General features: G+C 41.0%; 1 protein-coding gene across 2 annotated transcripts in view; it reads left to right on the top strand.

Moving 5' to 3' along the window:
- LOC148877381 (calcium-transporting ATPase 10, plasma membrane-type-like) overlaps positions 1-21,982 on the top strand; it is a 47,715-nt gene that overhangs the window by 17,802 nt on the left and 7,931 nt on the right. For both annotated transcript variants that reach the window (XM_088986041.1, XM_088986051.1), the window contains 2 exons: positions 19,232-19,403; positions 19,550-19,848. In XM_088986041.1, the coding sequence (XP_088842167.1) occupies positions 19,232-19,403; positions 19,550-19,848 (471 nt within the window). The remainder of the gene's footprint in view (positions 1-19,231; positions 19,404-19,549; positions 19,849-21,982) is intronic.

Below are 21,982 nucleotides of genomic sequence, written 5' to 3'. Positions count from 1 at the left end.
CGTTCAGGGCTTGGGGTTCCCAGAAGGGGGCGGTTGAGGTTTGAAGAAGGTTGGGAAGCTCTGGTAGGAGTGGCTGCCTCTTTTCTCTTTCTTCCATTGAGTTGAGTGTAGTGAAATCCTAGTTCTTTGAACCTTTTGGTATTGGGCTGGCCTTAGTCCCATAAAGATTGAAAAATTAGTTTTTTTTTTTTTTTCATTTTTTTTTATTTTCATTTGATCAATGGAGCAATCTAGAAGTGAAATGAAGTAGGTTCTAGTATTCGAGGTTGGTCTAGCATATTACTTTTTGGGTGGAGTGACTACAATTAAACTAGATGGAACCAATTATCTAGCCTAGGCACAGTCTATACGGATTTATGTTTGTAGTAGAGGTTAATTGGGGTATCTCACAAGCAATAAGGAGAAACTTGTAGAGACGGACCCTACGTATGAAAAATGGATGTAGGAGAACTACGCAGTGATTGGATGGTTAGTCAACTCTATGTAGCCTCACATAAGCCAACATTGCCTTTGGATGACTTCAACGAAGGAGATTTGGGACAGTGCCACTGAAACATATTCATAGAAGTTAAATGTTGCGATAGCCTATAAGTTGAAGAGTGATGTGAATAATCTTAGATAGGTGGAGAAGAGTGCAGCAATTTACCACTCCATGTTTAAGTCATTGTGGCCGGAGATTGATGTTATGGAGACAGTTGTATGGGAGGGCACTGAGGATGCATAGACATTTAGAAAATTGGTAGAATGAAACCGGGTGTTTGAGTTTTTTACAGGACTCAACCCTAAGTTCAACATTAGTAGGCATGATATTTTGGCCAAAGTGAAGTCACCCTTGCTCAAGCATACTTTATGGTGAGCAGTGAAGAGAGTAGATGACAAGTACATCTACAAGGACCACCTTCAGAACACTTCGCAAATACTTGGATAAAGCTAAAAGGGCCGATTGAGAAGAAGGAAGTGATATGTGAATATTGCAAGAAACCGAAGCATACTACGGACACTTGTCGGAAACTCCATCTAGAACTTCTCCCGGTCAAGTTTCGGAACAATAGTAACAACAATTTCAAGAAGAGTGGTCAGACAGGGAAGCCTAAAAATGCAAGTGTTGCTATAGTGCCTGAAGGAAGAAATAGGGAAAGTGAAGAAAAATCGACTATGGAGCAGCTGGTAGTAGTAAAGGCAAAGTTTGAAAGGTATGGGAGGTTACTTAATCACTTGGAGACCATTGTTGCAGCATTCAACCCTTCAGGCAACACCTCATCATTCGCATTTGCTCACTTAACCACACAGTTTCTTGTGCTTTTGCAAATCATGCTACTATTTCAGGTAATCATAAAACCCCTTGGATTATTGATTCTGGTGCATCAGATCATATGACCAGTATACCTAACCTCTTTTGTTCATATTAGCTTCTCTCTGGTAGAGAGAAGATATATCCCTTGTAGATGGGTCTCTTGCTCCAATCTCTAGCAAAGGAGATATCAAAGCCTTTGACACTCTTGTTTTATCATTTGTTCTCCATGTCCCTAAACTTAATACCAACCTGTTTTCTGTCAGTAGCTTGAACAAGTCCATGAATTGTAGCATAACTTTCTTTCCTACTCATTGTGATTTTTAGGTCCTGATAACTCAGAGGATGATTGGGAGTGGCCATGAGGCGAATGTAATATACTTGCTGGACACACATGGTAGAAGTCTTGGACCACCTAATGAAGTTGTTTTGGAGTAAGTTTTGTTAGAGTCTATTGATCGAGTCATGTTATGTCATTTATGTTTTGGTCATTTATCTTTTTCTGCTTTGAGTCATTTGTTTCCCGACATGTTTAAAGGACTATCTCTATCGAGTTTTCATTGTGAGTCATGTGAACTTGTGAAACATTATAGACGATCTTATCCATTGAGTAATAAAAGATCTATTTTTGCTTTCCATATTGTGCATTCTGATGTGTGGGGGTCATATCATTTAACCTACTATGGACGGTTATAAGTATTTTATCCTCTTTATTGATGATTTCTCTCGTGATACTTGGATTTACCGAGATCCCGGGATAAGTACCAACTAGTGTGCAAAAGTTTCATGAATTCATTCTTACCAGTTTAACACTCGGATCAAAATATTATGATTTGATAATGTTAAGGAATATTTTGAGAAGAACCTTTTTTCCTACCTTGATGCCTTTGGGGTTATTCATCAAAGTTCTTGTTCCTACACTCAACAATAGAATGGAGTGGCAGAAAGGAAGAACCGCCATGTAGTTGAGGTTGCTAGAAGCCTCTTTTTTGCATCTCATGTTCCTACTAAATTTTGAGGGGATGTTGTCCTTAGTGCTACTTATTTTTTAATTAACTATATGCCTTCCCTGGTTCTAGGTTTCAAAATCCCTTTTAGCCTTTTCTTTCTAGATGAGTATCTCTTCTTTCTTCCTTTTCGAGTTTTTGGGTGCACATATTATGTGCATGTTCAGAACCATCAAAGACACAAATTTGAGTCTAAGACAAATAAGTGTCTTCCTAGGATATGCCTTCACATAGAAGGGATATTGTTGTTTTAATCTGGTTTGTGGCACCTACTTAGTCTCCAAGGATGTCACATTTGCCGAGTCTATTCCTTTCTTTGGTACTTCTTCTGAGGGGGAGCATTCTGAGGAGCCGTTTGTTATGTCCCTAGTTATTCCTCTCCTAGTTCCTATTGATTCATCATTAGCGTCATCTACTTCTGTAGCACCTCCCATTGTGTCTACTTCACATGTTCCTGCAACCCCTTCTCCTCCTGCTCATCCTCCCACGTTTCCTTCACATCCTATTGTCCAAAGGTGGAACCAGAGATAGACTCAGGTATGGGCAAGTTGTTTTCATTCCTTCAATAGAGCCTCCTACACCTTCCATCACTACTAATATCACAAGTTAGCCTTCCTCTAACCCATCTACTACCTTTCTAGATCTTGACCTTCCTATTGTCCTTTACAAAGGCAAATGGAAGTGTACAACACATTGTATATCCAAACACTTGTCCTATAACCTTATTTCCCCAACCTATTATTCTTTTCTTGCCTCCGTTTCTACACATGTGATTCCTAAGTCCGTACTAGAAGTCCATTGTATATCCAAACACTTGTCCTATAACCTTATTTCTCCAACCTATTATTCTTTTCTTGCCTCCGTTTCTACACATGTGATTCCTAAGTTCGTACTAGAAGCCTTATCCAAACCAGAATGGAGGGATGCTATGATGATTAAGCTAGATGCTTTGCATAAGGACCATACCTGGGATATTTTGGATTTGCATGAGGGGAAGGAACAAATTGGTTGTAAATGGGTGTTCACTATCAAGTATCATTCTATTGGTATTGTTGAGAGGGTTAAGGTTCAATTAGTTGCTAAAGGTTACACTCAGATGTATAGTATTGATTATCTTGAGACCTTTGCTCCTGTGGCTAAAGTGACTTCAGTTTGAGTTCTGTTATCTCTAGCGGCTACTTTTGATTGGCCCCTTCATCAATTTGATGTTGAAAATGCCTTTTTGAATGGAGATTTACATGAAGAGGTTTATATGTTTTTACCTCCAAGAGTTGTATGGGAAGGAAATGCAAGGGAATGTGTGCAAATTGAACAAATCTCTTTATGGTCTCGAACAATCTCCTAGAGCTTGGTTTGAGAGATTCAGAGCTGCCCTTGTTTCTTTTGGTTACATGTAGACTCAATTTGGCCATACTTTATTTGTAAAGAGAAGTAATTCCTTGGTGACCTTTTTGATTGTTTATGTCGATAATATTGTAGTTATTGGTAATGACACCAAGGAAGTGGTTCAGCTCAAAAGGTTTCTTAACACTGAGTTTGAGATAAAAGATTTGGGGGATTTTCGATATTTCTTGGGAATTAAAGTTGCTAGATCTAAAGATGGTATTTTTATTTCTCAACGCAAGTATGTCCTTAATCTCCTTGCAGAGATTGGCAAACTTAGTGCTAAATTGGCCTCCACCCCTATAGACTTAAATCACAAGCTTTGTTCTATTGATGGTGAATTGTTGTCTGATAAGGGAGTGTTGCAGAAATTGCTTGGGAAGTTGCTATATCTCTATATGATTCGGCTAGATATCTCCTATGCAGTGAGTGTCATTAGTTAGTTTATGCAATTCTCCTAGAGATACACATTTAACAACTGTAAAAAGAGTTTTATGTTACTTGAACGGCACTCTAGGGAAAAGCATCCTATTTTCCAAGCATGGACACATGAAGTTGGAAGCATACACTGATGTTGACCGGGCCAGATGTATTGATGATAGGAGATCCACTTCAAGATATTGTGCTTTAGTAGCAGAGATTCAGGGAACATTGTCTCATGGAGGAGTAAGAAGCAGTCTATGGTAGTTAGATCTTTAACTGAAGCAGAGCATAGGGTAATGGCACATGGAGTGTCAGAATTATTGTGGCTGAGATCACTTTTGGGAGAGTTGGGTATTGATTGTGAGAAGCCAGTGATGCTCTATTGTGATAATTAGGTAACTATCAACATTGAACATAATTCCATCCAGCGACTCGTGAACTGTGTTTTCGTTTGTTGCCATTGTTTGAGATGGTGAGAGGGTGAGAGGGTGAGAGGGTGAGAGGGTGAAGCAAAGAGAGGGTTGCTGAGAGGGTGAGGAACTGTGTTTTCATCTGTTGCCATTGTCTGAGTTGGTGAGAGGGTGAGAGGGTGAGGAACTGTGTTTTCGTCTGTTGCCATTGTCTGAGATGGTGAGAGGGTGAGAGGGTGAGGAACTGAGATGGGAGAATTTGTGGAGGTAGGCCGTTGGAAAAAAGCTTTGAAGATTGAATCTAAGGAGCTTCTATTTGAGGAACTGAGATTAAATGATCAACTGAGCTTGAAAATCAGGGAAGCAAAGAGAGGGATGGTGCTGTTAGAAGGGGTGGGGGTAATTGAAGGGCTCAAGGAGTTTGTGGAAGGTGCGAGTAGCAAAGGCAAGCAAAATAGTTGGAAAGAGCTTCTCTCAGAAACTGGAAGAAGGTTTGTTGTAGAGTGTAAGAGAAACCTTAAAGGTTTTTTTATCTCCTTGACAGATTTTTTTTGGCAAGGGTAAGCAAATGATCTGATTTCCAGAAGGAAGAAAGAGTCAGGGCTGGAAGGCAGTTCATGGCGCCTTATGTGAACTGTTGAAACGCCTGAGTTTTAAAAGAGAAGCAATAGTAAAAAGGAAGATAAGCAGTTCTAGCAGTATGGTGAACAATATTAAGCAAGAGACTCTTTTAGTGATAGCTGGGGCAGGTAAATACAGAATGGGAGTAAACATACAGAGAGGTGATTGGGAAAGTAAACTGATAGTTAAAGCTTCAACTCCCATTCCTGACTGGAGGAAAGTTGCAGAGCTGTTAACAACAAGTTTAAAGTTGAAGAGCACATTTATTTTAACACCTTTTGAGAAGGACAAGGCTTTGCTGGATCTGCTTGAGAACAGAGTAGAAGTTGAGGCTTTAAATATCCAAGCTAAACTTGGAAATTTCACAGTATCAAGATGGTGTCCGGGATCAAACTCCAAAGATTTCTTTGTTGAAGATGGAGTGTTGCTGCGTCTTTTAGGTCTTCCCTTTCACTTGTGGAAGCAAGAAACGGCTGAAGCCATTGCTTTGATGTGTGGAGGATCACTAGGAGGTGCCTTTTGGGGAGACCTTTGTTCAGCTTCCATTTTATTGAATGGAGTAAAACCTGAGGAGATTCCTCGAAAGATAGAGGTGTTAATCGAAGGGCATTGCTACTCAGTGTGGCTGGCTTCATCCATTGAATCGATGCTCTGGAAAGAGGCTCGTAGGGAGGGAGATGAGAAGGTTGAAGAAGAAGAGCTGCATGGCAAGAAAGGGTTGGAGGATTCAAACAAGAAAAGCACTTTCACCAAAATGGAAAAACATTTGCTGGAGAAACAAAAGGGTAGCAGGCAGGGGGTGGGAGTTTCGCGTGTGGAAGCAGTGAACAGTCTGGAGGGTGGCAGGTCCTTTGCACAGGTTGTAACCGGCGCCAAGACTTTTTTGAACAAGGAAAGGGGGTTGGTCCAAGGAAGAACCGAACATAGACCTGATAAAACCAAACCGGGGCCGGGGTTGGACGTGTGTGACCTTCTTAAAAGTCACGTGAGTTCGCGGGTGTTTAAGATTGGGCCAAAGCAAAAGCCCATGTGGGCTGCTAATGGTATTTGTAAAGGCCCATACAGGTCAGCGGGCCCGACCCCGCTTGTTAAAGAGGCGCGTGAGCTTTTAATGAAACACGTGATTGGGGTTTCGACTATGATAGACATTGGTTACGGTCTATTATTGTCCCCAGCCGCGAGCCAAAAGGGGGAATGCACGCAGCATCGGAAACTAGAAAAGAAGAGGGCGTTACAGTGGGTCTCCCGATGAAGTTTGAAGGAGCTTAGCCCCATGCGAGGCTTCTCAGAGAGGCCGAAGCCAAGTTTCACTAGGGGAAGAACTGAAGAGAAGAAAGAGAAGTTTGAAGGAGGGGTGCAGTGCGGTGAAGGCGATGATGAATCGGAGGACCTTTTTGTTGATGGCTCTAGCGTGGGCAGTGTAAATGATGAAGGCAGTTGTGTTGGAGGTGATATGGAAGGGTGGAATATTGCAAGATTATTCCATGGTGAAGACTGCAATCGACTTATCTCACTCCCAAGACCACAGAGTGCGCAAGGTTTATCAGAAGAGGAAAACTGGGAGAACCGGAAGCAGAGCAGGAATATGCCATCTAGGGGTGACCCAGGGGTAGAGTGGAATATCACCAGGTTGACCAAAGGACGGAAGTACTTCCCATTCAACTCAGGAAGATAATTGTTTACCAACCTCCGGAACAAGAGGTCGAGAGCAATCCTATTCTAGCTTGTCCATCAGTCCCAGGTAACCATGTGATTTCGATTTGTGCTACTAATGTGTCTCCTGTGTCTTTGGCTCCAGATTCCGTTCCTATACCATGTTCTGTAGGCCATGAATATGCAGCCGAGCTAGTAGGTGGGCTCTCTGAGAAGGGGGAGAGGGGAAGGAAGGATTGTGGGAAGGTGCGGGAAGAAAGGTATAGGAGTGGAAAAGTGTGGGAAATCATTGGAAGAGTGTTTAAGGATGTGGAAGGGGAGCTGATTTGGAGGAGGGAAGGGGAGGAGGGGTTAGTGGAGAGGAGGGAAAGGAATGAGGGTAGAGATGGAGAGAATTATGGGGAGAAAGCAAGGAAGGAGGGAGGTAACATTAAGAGGAGGAAGGTTGGAGAGGAAAGAACTGAGGTGGGACTAGAGGAGAGGAAGGAAAGGAAGGTGGATAGAGATGAAGGGGATTCTGTAGGAAGGGTAGGGGTGGTGGAATCGGGGAGAGAAGACACAATAGCAGAATTTCTAGGGAATTCGGGCTGTAGGCTGGAAGATTTGAACAAGTTGAAAGAAAGTTTACAGAAGAGGAAGATGCAGATCATAACAAAGAAGAGGAGGTTGAGTGAAGTAGAGAGATGTAGAAGGAGACGAGAAGCTCGTGGTAAAAGGAGATAGAAGGAAAGGGGGAAAGTAGTGGGTAGATGGCAAGGGGTTTGTAAAAAAGAAGCGGAATGAAGATTCTTAGTTGGAATGTGAGGGGAATTGGGAGTGCGAAGAAGAGAGCAACAATAAAAGAGGTAGTAAGACGGTATGACCCAGACATTGTGCTGTTGCAAGAGTCTAAGAGAAAGGAGTTTAATGACAAATGGGCAAGGAGTGTATGGAAAGCCAGGGGGATTAGCTGGGTGGTGGCTCCATTGTGGGGTGCTTCCGGGGGGATTGTAACAATGTGGAAGAGGGATGTGGTTGAAGGTCTGGAGGAGTTGATCGGAAAGTACTTGGTTTCCATGAAGTTTAAGCAGCAAGAGGATGATTATATGTGGGTGCTCACAAATGTTTACGGACCCAATGACTATAGAGAGAGAAATGAGCTGTGGGAGGAACTGGCTGATGTTAGAGGGTTGTGGGATGGGCCTTGGTGCATGGGTGGGGATTTCAATGTGATTAGATTCTCGGAAGAGTCCAACAAGGTTAACCAGAGGGTGACAAAAAGCATGAGGTAGTTTTACAGTTTTGTGGATGCCTTTGAGCTTAAAGAGATTCCCCTAGCACATAAGGCATTTACATGGTCAAATCTCCAATCTAGACCCATTCGCTCTAAGCTGGATAGATTCCTGTTCTCTTTGGATTGGGAAGAACATTGGGGAACTTTGGATGCTAGAGCTCTCCCAAGGGTGACCTCCGAATCACTGGCCCATAGTGTTATGTAAGGAGGAAAGAAGGTGTGGAGGTCCTACCCCCTTTGGATTTGAAAATATGTGGTTACTTCATCCAGGGTTTCCTAACAAAGTGAGGGAGTGGTGGCATGAGTGTAACCCGTTGGTGAAGTGGGAGGGGATGAGATTCCATAAGACAATTCTTGAAAGCAAGAATCAAGGAGTGGAATTTGATGGAGTTCGGGAGGACAGAAGAAAGAAAGGGAGACTTGATGAAGAAGACTTGATGGAGTTCGGGAGGAGTGGGTGTTTGATTTTAACCCATTACTGGCTGAGCCCCCCCTTAGTTCTAGTGCTTTGCAAGAGGCCGAAAAGGAGGTTGCTCGGGTCTTCTCAGAGTAGAACAAGGGTACTTCACAAAGAGGTACATACTTGGGTACAGAAAGGGGTCTTTGTGTTGATACAACGACAGGGATTTCCCTCCCCCATCTTTGGGAGACAGAGTGCTCTGTTTTCCCAAAAAAGAAAGTGACTACCTCTCCTTTGCCTGTGCTCTCTCCTCTCTTCTCTACCTTAGGTAAATCCCTCAACTCTATCAATTCAGCTTTGGATACTAATGAGCGCTCTGTATCTCTTGTACCAAATTCTCTTCCCAACCAAGAGTCGGAAGCCCCTAGTCTGAAAGCCACATTGAGTCTACAAGGGGGGGAAGTGGGTGAGGATTCATGCAGAGACAATAATTAGGGAAATCTTAGAAAGCCTCTTGGGCGAAGTGGAAAGGAAGAATTTGTAGAGAGGGAGCCTGGAGGGGACAGACAGGGTTGTGGTTGGAGGTAAAGTGAGAAGGAACAAGAAGCTTCCTAGGAGTGAGGAGAGTGCTTCTTTAGGGAAAGAGGAAACCTTTGGGGAAGAGTCAGTTGTAGAGTTTGTGAAAAAGTTGGGGTGCAAGCTGAAGAACCCGAATGACCTAAAACCCTACATGCAAAATAAAGGGGACAACAAGATGAAGTTCAGAAGGCTGAGTGAAGTGGAGAGATTAAAAAAAGATATTGAGGGGGACAAGAAGTTCGAAGTGAAATGGATTAGAAGAAAAGGGTCTAAATAGTTCTTAGAGGACTTAGGGTTAAAGCCTTTAGTTTTCAATGAGAATCTTAAGTCTAAATAGTTCTCTTAGGTGTGGAGGAGCTAATTGGAGATCACTCTGTCACCTTGAAGTTCAAACAGGTGGCCAATGGGTATGAATGGGTTCTAACAAATGTGTATGGCCCCAATGACTATAGGCAAAGGGAGAAATTATGGGAAGAATTGAGTGACATTAGAGGCCTTTGGGATGGACCCTGGTGTGTGGGCGGGGACTTTAATGTAGTGAGATTTATGGAGGAAACCAACAACCCCAGACAGAGAGTGACAACAAGTATGAGGAAGTTCAACCAATTTGTGGATTCTTTTAATCTCAAAGAACTTCCCTTCCTAAATAATAACTTCACTTGGTCCAACCTTCAATCTTAGTCAATTTGCTCTAAGTTGGACAGATTTTTGTTCTCAACTGATTGGGAGGATCATTGGGGCAACATTTCTTCTAGGGCTCTCCTTAGACTCACTTCAGGCCACTGGCCAATAGTTTTGGTCAAGGAGGAATTAAGAGGAGTAGGGCCTACCCCTTTCAAGTTTGAAAATATGTGGTTGTCTCATCCGGGGTTCACTGAGAAAATCAGAGAGTGGTGGGAGCAAGCGAATCCGGTAGTTGATTGGGAGGGAATGAGGTTCCACAAGAAACTCCAATACCTAAAATCTCAATTAAAGGAGTGGAAGAAAAGAAGTTGAGATGGGTTTTAAGGAGGAAGTTGGAGGACATCCTGATCAAGGAGGAAATCAGTTGGAGGCAAAAATCTAGGTGTAAGTGGCTAAGGGAGGGAGACAGAAACACAAGGTTTTTCCATTCAGTGGCAAATGGAAGGAGAAAGAAGAATTACATCTCTAACTTGGAAGTTGATGGAGCAGTCTTGTCTCACCCGACTGAAATTGCAAAGGCCCTAGTAAATCACTTCAAATCTATTTTTAGAAGGCCTATGAATGAGAGAGTGTGGTTGGAGGGTTTGGACTGGCCGACTCTTAGTGCAGAGAAGAGAGAGTGGCTAGAAAAAAGATTCGATATGGAGGAGGTAAAGGAAGCAGTTTTCTCTATGGATAGGACAAAAGCTCCGGGTCCAAATGGGTTCACAATGGCCTTTTACCAGGATTGCTGAGATATCTTGGAGAATGATCTTGCTTCGGTCTTTGAGGAGTTCCATAGGAGGGGTGTGATAAACCCAGGATTGAACTCAACTTTCATTGCCTTAGTCCCCAAGAAGAAAGATGCCTCCCAACCAAAAGATTTTAGACCTATTAGTCTGGTGACTAGCTTGTACAAAATCATTGCTAAGGTGCTGTCTCTTAGGATAAAGAAGGTGCTCCCCTCTATTATTGCACCCAACCAAAGTGCTTTTGTGGAGGGAAGACAGATCACCGATCAGATCTTCATTGCAAATGAGAGCTTGGAGAGCTTTAGAAAGTCAAAGAAGAAGGGAGTGGTCTGCAAATTGGATCTGGAGAAGGCTTTTGACTTGGTTGATTGGTCATTCTTGATGGAGGTGTTGAGGAGTTTTGGTTTTGGTGACAGGTGGTGCAAGTGGATCTGGGGCTGTGTTAGGACTTGCCATTATTCTATCCTGGTGAACGGGATTGTGGTGGACTTCTTTCCGGCGTTGAGAGGTCTAAGACAAGGAGATCCTCTTTCCCCTTTTCTTTTCACCCTCATCGTTGATGTGTTTGGGCGATTGATCCATAGAGCAGACTCGAGGAATCTGATAAGAGGGTGGAGAGTAGGAAGGGAGGAGGTTCCCTTAACTCTTCTTTAGTTTGCAGATGATACTATCCTTTTCTGTGTAGGAGGGAACCTCAGTTGGATCCGGAATCTAAAGTTGACAATACAACTTTTTGAGCAGATTTCTAACCTCAAGGTAAACTTCAACAAGAGTTATGTGGTGGGAGTGTGTGTGAACGAAAGAGACCTAAGGGCATCTGTAGATGAGCTAGGTTGTGCTATTACGGATTGGCCCCTGACTTACTTGGGCCTCCCTTTAGGAGATAATCCTAAGAGTGTCAGCTTTTGGGCTCCGGTAGTGGAGAGGTTTGAGAAGAGGCAAGCGGCCTGGAAGAGGAGTTATCTTTCTTTAGGTGGAAGAGTCTCTCTCATTAAATCTACCCTTGCTAACCTTCCTGTTTACTTTTTGTCAGTGTTTAAGATCCCCTCAAAGGTTTCAAACCTTTTGGAAAAATTAATAAGGAACTTTCTCTGGGAGCTTGGAGAGGAGAAGAGAGATCATAGGGTGAGTTGGGAGGTGGTCTCTAGGTGTAAAACAATAGGAGGTCTAGGGATTGGTAATTTCAAGAAAAGGAACATGGCTCTTCTGGGGAAGTGGTTGTGGAGGTTCTCTTTGGAAATGGATAAATTGTGGACTAAGATTGTGGCTAGCATTCATGGGTTCGAAGACAATGGTTGGGATCCTAGAATCTTGGCAAGGGCTTCAACAGCTTCTCCTTGGAAATCCATCCATAATTTGCTTCCAGTTTTCTCCCCTTGGATCAGGTATGGTCTAAACTCTGGTAACCGAATAAATTTCTGCGAACATCTTTGGGTCGGGGTTTCTCCTCAGAAAGACAAGTTTCCTTCCTTGTATGCTCTTTCAGACTTGAAAAATGAACCCATTTCTTCTTTCTTAGTCCCTTCAGCTTCCACTTTGGGCTTTGGTTGGAACCTTGGCCTGCATAGGGCAATTAGGGATACAGACTTGGATAGCCTGGTAGCTCTGCTAGCCTCCCTTGAGGGTGTCTTACTAAACCTTGCTAAGGAAGACACTAGATTTTGGATCCTTTCTAGCTCTGTTTCCTTTTCTTGTGCTTCTTTCTTTGAAACTTTAACTCAACCTCCTATCCTTCTGGGGTTGTCATTTCCAGTTAAGGAAATTTGGAGCAGACCTATTTCTCCTCGGGTGGGGTTTTTCTGTTGGGAAAATTTCCTGGAAAGAATCAACACTTTAGACTTACTCCAAAGAAAGAGACCCAACTATTGTTTACTTCCTATTAGATGTGCTCTTTGTAAAGCTGATGGGGAATCTGGCTACCACCTCATGGTCTCTTGTAAGGTTGCTAAATCTGTTTGGGAATGGGTTTTCTCCCGTTTTGGGTGTTCTTGGTATCCTCCAGAGACTGTCCAAGGTTTGTTTTCCTCATCTCTTTTCAATTGGCCTAAGAAGCGAGGGAAGACTATGTGGAGGTGTATTAGGGCAGCGGTTTGCTGGTCTTTGTGGGAAGAAAGAAACTTGTGCATATTTTCTGATAAGGAAAAAACTTTGAAAGACTTGTTAGACTGAATCCTTATAAGTGCGGTCCACTGGCTAAAATCTTTGGAGTCGTTTTCAGATTGTCCTATGGATGACTTGCTAAGAAATTGGAAAGAGATTGCTTCCACTGCAAGATGCAAGATGACTCTTTGTCCGTTCTGGTCCCCTCCCCCCTCGAGCTTTATAAAGCTGAATTTTGATGGCAGTAGTGTAAGGAATCCAGGGCCCTCTGGGATTGGAGGAGTCTTCAGGAATGAGGAAGGGATTGTTACTGCTTTATTCTCTGGCCCTATTGGAGAAGGTGACTCTCTTAGGGCTGAGATCCTTGCAGCGCTTGAAGGAATTCGAAGAGCAAAAGATCTAAATATTAGCCATTTGATTCTAGAAGGTGACTCGAAGGTGGTGGTTGATTGGTTGAAGATAGAGGACAGTGGTTTGTGGAACTTTAACAATGAGAAAAAACAGTTCTTATGGCTGGGTTGGGACATAGAGATTCAGTACAGCTGGGTGAAGAGGAGTGCAAACTCATTTGTGGATGGGTTGGCCAAGCAAGGACTGACTAGGGAGGTTGTTTTTTGGGCTAGTTTTTAATTTTCTTTGCTTTCCCTGAGTTTTTTGTTTTTTGGGGAGCTAAGTTATTTTATCTCCCTCTGTATTCCTTTCCCTCTATTCTCTTAATTTAATGAACTTGATGTTATTGATAAAAAAATGTGGTAATGTGAGGTTTATCAGGAACTTAAAGTCGGTGATACAACTGTTTGAGCAAATGTCCAATTTGAAGGTTAATCTTGGGAAAAGCTGTGTAGTGGGGGTGAATTTGGAGGGAGAGATCAGGGAGAGTGCTGAAGTGCTGGGGTGTGAAGTTTCGGGGTGGCCTCTGAACTACTTAGGATTACCATTAGGTGATAATCCCAAGAGAGAGAGAGTTTCTGGAACCCGGTGATGGAAATGTTTGAAAAAAGATTGGTATCCTAGGAAAAGAACTACCTCTCTCTTGGTGGGAGAATTACACTAATTAAGGCCACGCTTGCTAACTTACCCATCTTTTTCATGTCGGTGTTTAAAATCCTAGTGAAGATTGCTAATAAATTAGAGAAGATAATGAGAGATTTCCTGTGGGAGTCGGGAGAAGAGAAGAGGGATCATAGAGTTAGTTGGGAGATAGTGTGTAGGAGTAAGTCGTGTGGTGGTTTGGGGCTTGGGAGTATTAGGAGAAGGAATATGACTCTGCTGGGGAAGTGGTTGTGGAGGTTTCCTATGGAAAAGGAGAATCTATGGGCTAGAATAGTGGCAAGTATTCATGAGCTGGAGCACAATGGATGGGATGCTGGAATCAGAGCTAGGATCACAAGCAATTCTCCTTGGAAAGCCATTCATGACCTGTTACTAGTTTTCATTCCTAATATCAGGTATGACTTGAATTCCGGTAACTCCATAAAATTTTGGGAACAAACTTGGGTGGGGAGTGCCCCTCTAAAGGATCAATTTCCGTCTTTGTATGTTCTTTCTGATTTGAAAAATGAGTCGATCTCGTCTTTCACCACCCCGTCCTCTTCCACTTCTGGGATTGGGTGGAACTTAGGTCTAAGAAGGAATTTGAGGGACTCAGACTTCAACTGTATTTTGAGCCTTCTTGCACTTCTTGATAATGTTGTCTTAGACCCCACTAGGGCGGATTCTAGAATTTGGACACCTAACCCCAATGGCATTTTCTCTTGTGCTTCGTTCTTCAAAGTCTTAAGTCAGTCCACTAGTCCTACCTTGTCCCCTTTCCCCGTTGGTGAGGTTTGGTGCAGAGCTATACCTCCTAGGGTTGGTAGTTTTTGTTGTGAAGCCTATCTGGAATGAATCAACACTGGTGATCTATTCCAAAAGAAGAGACCCAATACTTGCTTGTCACCTCAGTGGTGTGTTTTGCGTAAAGCAGATGGGGAGACTGGTTTTCACCTAATGGTGTCTTGTCACTTTGCGAGGTCATTGTGGGATTGGGCTTTCTCTTTATTTGGATGCAGTTGGAATCCCCCATCAGACATGCAGGGCCTTTTGGCAGTTAAAAAGGGGAAGGACAATGTGGAGAGGACTAAGGGCTGCAGTATGTTGGACACTGTGGGAAGAAAGAAACTCCAGGATATTCTCAGAAACTCAGAGAGGAGCAGCAGATTTGAGGGCTATCATACATTTTAGGGCGGTATAGTGGCTGAAATCTTTGGAAATATTCACAGATTACACTGTGGATGACATGTTGAGGAAGTGGGGTGAAATTGCAAATTGCACGCAGACCAAGTCAGTAATGAGTGTGGCTTGGACCCCCCCACCTAGTGGATTCTTGAAATTAAACTTTGATGGATGCAGTAGGGGAAACCCGGGACAAGCGGGGATCGGGGGTGTTTTTAGAGATGAAAATGGGGTCATCTCTGCTATGTTCTCAGGCCCAATTGGATTGGGTGACTTCCTTAGAGCTGAGATATGTGCAGTTATGGAAGGAGCCCGGAAAGCTAAGGAATTGAACATCAAGAAACTTATAATTGAAGGGGATTCAGAGGTGGTGATAGGGTGGCTGACTAAAGATCAAAATGATTTATGGAAGTATAATAATGAGAAGAGGAAATTCAAATGGCTGGTGCGGGAGATGGAAGTTAAGACATGTTGGATTAAAAGATCAGCTAACTTCCTTGCTGATGGTTTAGCAAAACAAGGGGCAGAAAGGGATTCTTTGTTTTGGGCTAAGCTGTAACGTTAGTGTCTCTGTATCTTTGTACTTTTTTTTTCATTTCTTGAAGTTCTTTGCGACTCTTGGAAGATAAGTGTGTTTGTCTTCCACTTGTAAATTTTCTACTGATGAATTAATGAAAGTGTTATTGATAAAAAAGAGTTGCTTTAGAGGAAGTTTGCTTGCCTTTCATTTCTTCAGAGGAGCAGTTGGTTGATGTCTTGACCAAAGGTGTTCCAAAAGGAAAATTGATTCACCATATATGCAAGCTGGGCATGATTGACATCTATGCTCCACTTGAGGGGGAGTGTAGAGAGATTGGGCTGAATGGGCCTTAGTGCTTTTAAGTAGCGTTTTGTTTATATTTTATGTGTTAATGGGCCTATTAACTTGTTTTGTTTTCTTTTAAGTGTTTTATATGCTGGCTGCCCACTTAAAGGGCAGAGATGTAATTAGTCTAAGTTAAGTGAGATTAAATTAAAGATTGAGAGAGAGAGAGAGAGAGAGAGAGAGAGAGAGGAGGGAATCCATCGAACTCTCTTCTCCTTCTCTTCTTCTTCATCTTCATCTTCTTCCTTCTGCTGTAATCACTTATCTTTGTTCTTTTTACTGCTGTAATCAAATTTATTTATCAGATTTGAAGGACAGGTTTACATATGTTTCCAAGGCTGCAACTGTCAAAATTGAGTTTGAGCACCTCTAGATCAGGAGGGGACCAATCTACCATCCTTTGTTTTCGTGTATGCCATAGTTTTCAAGGCGCCAAGGCGAGGCTAGGCAACTCGGGGATGCCTAGTCGCCTAGGCGGGTGTCTAGGTGATGAATTTTTTTAATTAAAAAATAGATCTTAGGGTAGTTCCCTAGGTGCCATAACCATATTTCTTTAATAATTATTCATGGTTTTCATAAGAAAAGTATAAATTTCATATTAAAGTATAGAAAATCAACATATTCATGAGAAGAAAAGGAAGAAGGAAAATGAAATTCAAAAAATATAGGGGCTGAACCCTTATTTTTGTTATAGGAAAAGAAGAAAATAAAAAGTATTGGTAGTAGTAGTAGTAGAAGAAGAAGAAGAAGAAGAAGAAGAAAGAAGAAGAAGAAGAAGAAAATGTGCTGATTAGATAAAATTTTGAGTTCTTCCTTACGTATTGGTTCAGGTTTTTAAGTCTTTGAGGGTTCAATACAGCATTTAGCAATGTTTGTGTTGATTAAACCCAAATAAATAAGAAAATAATAAAAATGAATTAGTATATAAACACACAAAATGATTAGTTTAGTTTAATAATGTCTATTTTGCAATTATAATCTCAAAAAAGAATGAATAAAGAAGTATTTTATAGTAGGAAGTAGAAAACTGTTAGGCGATTAGGCGAGGCGAGCCTCAAAGGGCGCCTTGTTGCCTTGACAACTATGGTGTATGCTGAAACTCTGTCACCACCTGCCACTACCTAAGCAGATCATTGATATAAACCCCTTGAAAAGCTCCACATATCACAACCCTGTGAGCTACCCTTACTTTTGTAAGTTCAAACACTTCCTCTACAGGTTTGCATTTTTCTTCAAAAATGCTCGCATTTCTTTCACACCATAAAACCCATGGAATTGCACTGCGAATGCATTGCCAAACGATCTTTTGTCTTTGAGTGGAGCCACCATAAACATCTGATTTGAATGGATCTACTACTGCACCTGGTGCCACCCAAGTTTTTCCAAACAGCAAGAGGAAAAGCTGCCATAGTCTAGAAGCATAGGGACATTGTAACAGCAGATGGTTAGTATTTCCCCCGCTCTTCAAGCAAAGAGCACACACATGAGGAGAGAGAGCCCAGTGTTTCCATTTCCTTTGGAGCCCCTCATGGGTGTTGATGATTTGGTTAACGGCCTCCCAAAAAAAACCTTTACTTTAGGGGGAATCTGGCAACACCATACCTCTTTAACTAGGAAAGGTTGAGCTTCTGTGATGAGAAGTAAGGATTGAAAAAAGGAGGCACACGTGAAATAACTATTTGATTGCAAGTTTCAACATTATGCATTGCTTACTAATTTGATAGATTACTAATAACTATAGAGATAATATTGGTATTGATTGTTATGGCATTTTTTAGATAATAGTTAAAAAAGAAAATTTATTAAGAAAGAAAAAGAAGGGAATGCAAGAAAAGTGATAAAATATCACCTTTGAGCTTACACATGTTCCGAAATCTTTCCCTGTAACTGACCCGATTGCCCTCCCATCCATAGCTACAACAGTCCCCTCACATCTATCTCCACCTCTTTCTCATCGCCAATTTCCTGTCTCTTTGCCTCCTGACTCCTCTTAAAATCAGAAACTTTTTCAACACAAGCACTTCCCCACCTCCAACTTTGATTCCTTCCCTTCCCCGAACCTCCTTCAACCTCCCACTTGAAACTTCCTTTTCTGCTGGAACCTCTACTTCGTGTTTTTTCCAATTGGTATGCATGCTGATTGGCATATTAAGCTATGAAACTAACCTAAGATCATGGTTCAAAGTCTCGGTACTCTCAATGCACAAGTTTTGCATATTGAGAGCTTTGGGTTTTCCAAACTATTATTGTTGTAGTTGTTATTTTGGTCTGACCTTCACAGTGGACTTGTCACATCATCTTTTAACCTTTAAAAATGTTCAAACCCCCAAATTCCTTTTATAAACCATGTTTGTGACCCTTAGATACAATATGATACACCTGATACAGGGTGTATTATATCAATACTTTGAACCTCACCTAAAATGTATTTTTTCTAATGTTGTAAAATTCTATCACTAGGTGATGCCTAGTCAACTCTAGTAGGTGCTTCACTGTTGCCTAGATTCGCTCAAGTCTGCTTCTTTGATCCAGAGGCTTATATTTGGGGTGTAGTCAAATTACAATTTTGTAATTGTTAGAGTCCCTTTGACTTGTTTTTCCTTGGTTTAATCTTAACACCTGAGTAGATTGTAATCTCCTTTTTCTTTTTAATGAAATTTGCTTTTTACTATTAAAAGAAAACTACGATTCAAAAAGTAATGGAGGTTAGTTCCATATCTAGTCCACCCCTCACAAAACCTTGGGTAGTCAGGGCCAAGATTGGCAAATGGCTCTTTATTGTTATGGCATGCATCTGAAAAATTAAACTCGATTGCTGGTAAATGGTTGTTTTTGTTCTTTTTTGTGTAATCAGACACTAAGCACTAATGACCAACAGGTTTCAGCTTAGATGGATTTTTCTTGTGACTTAACTATGTGACTGGATTGCTGCAACATTTGTGTGCTGGTCTGCAATCCTAGATTTGGTCATGCAGTCTGATCTAGAAAAAGGGCTGGAAACACATACTGCAAGATGCTGTCTAGAGAAAAATACAGGCAGAAATATATTCTTGCATTATTATAAACTTGGGTTGAAATATGAAGTTTATGAGTCTAGTATATCGTGTAATGTGCTAAACCTAGCATCAATTTAAGATGATTTCTGTGGGTGTTATTGGTGTTTCTTGTCTTTACATATTATTTAATTGTGGATGATTTTCTGATTTCATTCTTGTCAGCTGAAACACATCCTGCAAGATTCTGGTGAGAGAAAAATATGGGCAGAAATATGTTATTGCATTAATATAAACATGGGTTGAACTATGAAGTTTATGAATCTAGTATATCGTGTGCTAAACCTAGTTTCAATTTCAATTGATTTTTGAGGGTGTTATGGTGATTTTTGTCCTTCCATATTATTTGATTGTGGATGATTTTCTGATTTCATTCTTATCTGCTGAATTTGATGCCATTATTTTGCCTTTTCACTTTGCATTGAACCCCCCCTTTTGTTCAAATAATTTGGTAATGGATGTTTATCGTTATTAAGCTCAACTTTTTCTTTATGAATGAAGAATATCAAACATCAATTGAAACAATTCTTTTTCCAATGTTCAGGTGGCAAAAGAGAGTGCTGATGTCATAATACTTGATGATAATTTCTCCACAATTGTGACTGTGGCCAAATGGGGGCGTTCAGTTTACATTAACATTCAAAAATTTGTTCAGTTTCAACTGACTGTTAATGTGGTTGCCCTAATAGTTAATTTTTCATCTGCATGTTTGACAGGTAAAAGCAAACCCATGCACATATTTACCATTTCAACCTTTGCAGTCTCTTTTTCAAGAAAGTCTATGCTTGTGATCTCTTTTTAGTTTCAATCTTTTATTTTTTTGTCCTTTTTTTTTCTTAACTTTTGGTAATGAATGCTCCAGGGAATGCTCCTCTCACAGCTGTTCAACTTTTGTGGGTGAACATGATTATGGATACATTGGGAGCACTTGCACTTGCTACCGAACCTCCCAATGGTGATTTAATGAGGAGGTCACCAGTTGGAAGGAAGGGGAATTTTATCAGTAATGTGATGTGGAGGAATATCTTAGGACAAGCCTTGTATCAATTTGTTGTCATATGGTATCTTCAAGCACAAGGAAAACCATTGTTTCATCTTGATGGCCCTGATTCTGATCTGGTTCTGAACACACTGATTTTTAACTCATTCGTCTTTTGTCAGGTAACTTTTCTGAACTATGTTCCAAGTAGATTCTCGTCTTTGGGTGGTAGGCCAATGTTGTTGAATGATAGATAACAGCAGCAGTTTGATTACTTTTAGTTGTAACACTATTTGGTGGTTTGCCAAGAGGTGGTTATTGTCTTCCATCACCGATCTGTTTATCTATTTGGTATCTCATTGCTAGCCTTTTGCCCAAAAATTATGCTAATGATGGACAGGGCCATGATACTGGATACGCAGAATGCAATGAACTGCAGTGGAGCTATAGTATATAGGTTTTCATTTTCATTTAAAATCAAGGGGCAATTTTGTGCTGCAGGTACAGATGGCTGAATTGAGACAGCAAGGTGGCTGGTCATGAATCAGTCTTCAACAGGTTGGGGGGGGGCAAACAAAGGTGAAAACCAAAATGATTGGTTAGGGTAAACTTAGGGTTCAAGAGGTCAATTAAATTTAGCAAGATGTTAGAGTGATTTTAATATTTTATAGGTTTTAGTTAGATATCGATCAAGGCATCTCAGTAGGGCTAACCAGCTAATTAGGGTTTAAGGTTTTGAATTGGGGTTGCAAATGGATTGGTTGGGTTGGATGCTGGAAGGTTTAAAATATTGATATACATGATAGAGAAATGTTGTGTATCGTGTGTTTTGACCAGTGAATCCCCTAAATTTTAAAATATTAATTTTTTCAGTTTTATATTTAGATAAGAGATAAGCTTGTTAGGATGAATCCCCTAACTCTCAGCATTTTGCATTTTGGTGGCCATCTATACTGATACTATACATATCAATACTTTGAGCCTTTGAATGCAGGTTGAAGGCTAACCCATCCACTAACCACCTACATCCATTTGTAATCCGAATTTCTAATATCTATATGGATAATGGGTTGCAGCCTACTTTGACCCACTTACCCAAAGTTAACAATTCTCCCTCCCTCTCTCTCTCTCTCTCTCTCTCTCTCTCTCTTACACACACATGCAAAGTGCAAAGAATTCTTTCATAGATGGCATAATCAAGTTGGCTCAACCTATAGACCCAATATTGATTAGTTTGTGATTTAAAAAGCGTGCCTAGGTGCACAAGCGAGGCGCATTTTGGGGTATGTGCCTCACCCAGGTCCTAGGTGCATCCCTTTCAAAAGGCACACGCTTGATGCGCCTCAGCCCAGGCTTGCACCTTTTTAAATATTTGCGGTTTTTGCCTCTTTTTGAGTCTAATGGCTAGGCCGGGGGCTCTGCCCTCGGACCCCCTACCACACCCCTCAACCCAGGCATGGGCCTTTTTAAAATTTTGCGCACCGGAGCTCCGAGAACCCCCTATTTACCAATGTTGTTCATTTATTCATTCCAATAAAATATCTTCTTAAAAGGCAATTAAAGTTAGAAAATCATTATTTTTCATGTGAGAAATAAGAATTTCAAACCCTAACATAGATTTGTTCGGGCTTGCCTCGAGGGACATGGTACAAAGGCTACTCATAGAATCAAGAATGCAATATGTTTTACATCACACTAGCTACTTGAAGCAATGCAATTAAGGATGTTTATGCAAAAAGAGATCATGGGTTTTACATGCTTGAAAATGCTTTATTTCTTTGCTTTTATTTTTAAATTTTCATTTCAATACGCTTTACATGTTATATCTATGTATTTTAATTTTAGATAATTGGTTTTTTAAAACATTTATTTTAAAATTTATGTTTATATTTTTATTAACATTATGTTTAATATTTTTTTTTTGATTTTTTTTGCATTTCTTAAAATATTTGGCATTTTTTTTTAATTTTCTGACTTTTCTTTGATTTTTTAGCTTTTTTTTTTTGTAGTTTAGTGTCTTTCTTAAAAAGGCATGCATCTCGCCTTGAACCATGCACCCTAGGTGCAAATTGGCCCTTGCGCTTTTAAAACACTAGATCAGTTAAAAAGTTCTAAGTCATGTGTTGTTTGTGTTCTCCTAATCCTAAAGGGAATTTTTTTTTTCTTGTGCTTCCTTTTTCTCTCGTTTGTGTTCTCCTTCCTTCCGGCTTTATCCCCTCCAAAGTAATTTGGTGTAGACCTTTTCACCTTAAAGTTGGTGCGTTTTGTTCAAAAGTTTTCTATGGGAAGATTAATACTTCGGATAACTTATAAAAG

The sequence above is a fragment of the Nelumbo lutea genome, chromosome 1 (genome assembly GCF_056320005.1).
Source record: "Nelumbo lutea isolate HS-2025 chromosome 1, American lotus-T2T, whole genome shotgun sequence".
Taxonomy (NCBI): domain Eukaryota; kingdom Viridiplantae; phylum Streptophyta; class Magnoliopsida; order Proteales; family Nelumbonaceae; genus Nelumbo; species Nelumbo lutea.
Note: the sequence above shows the minus strand (reverse complement) of the source record. Positions and strands in the feature narration are given on the sequence as shown.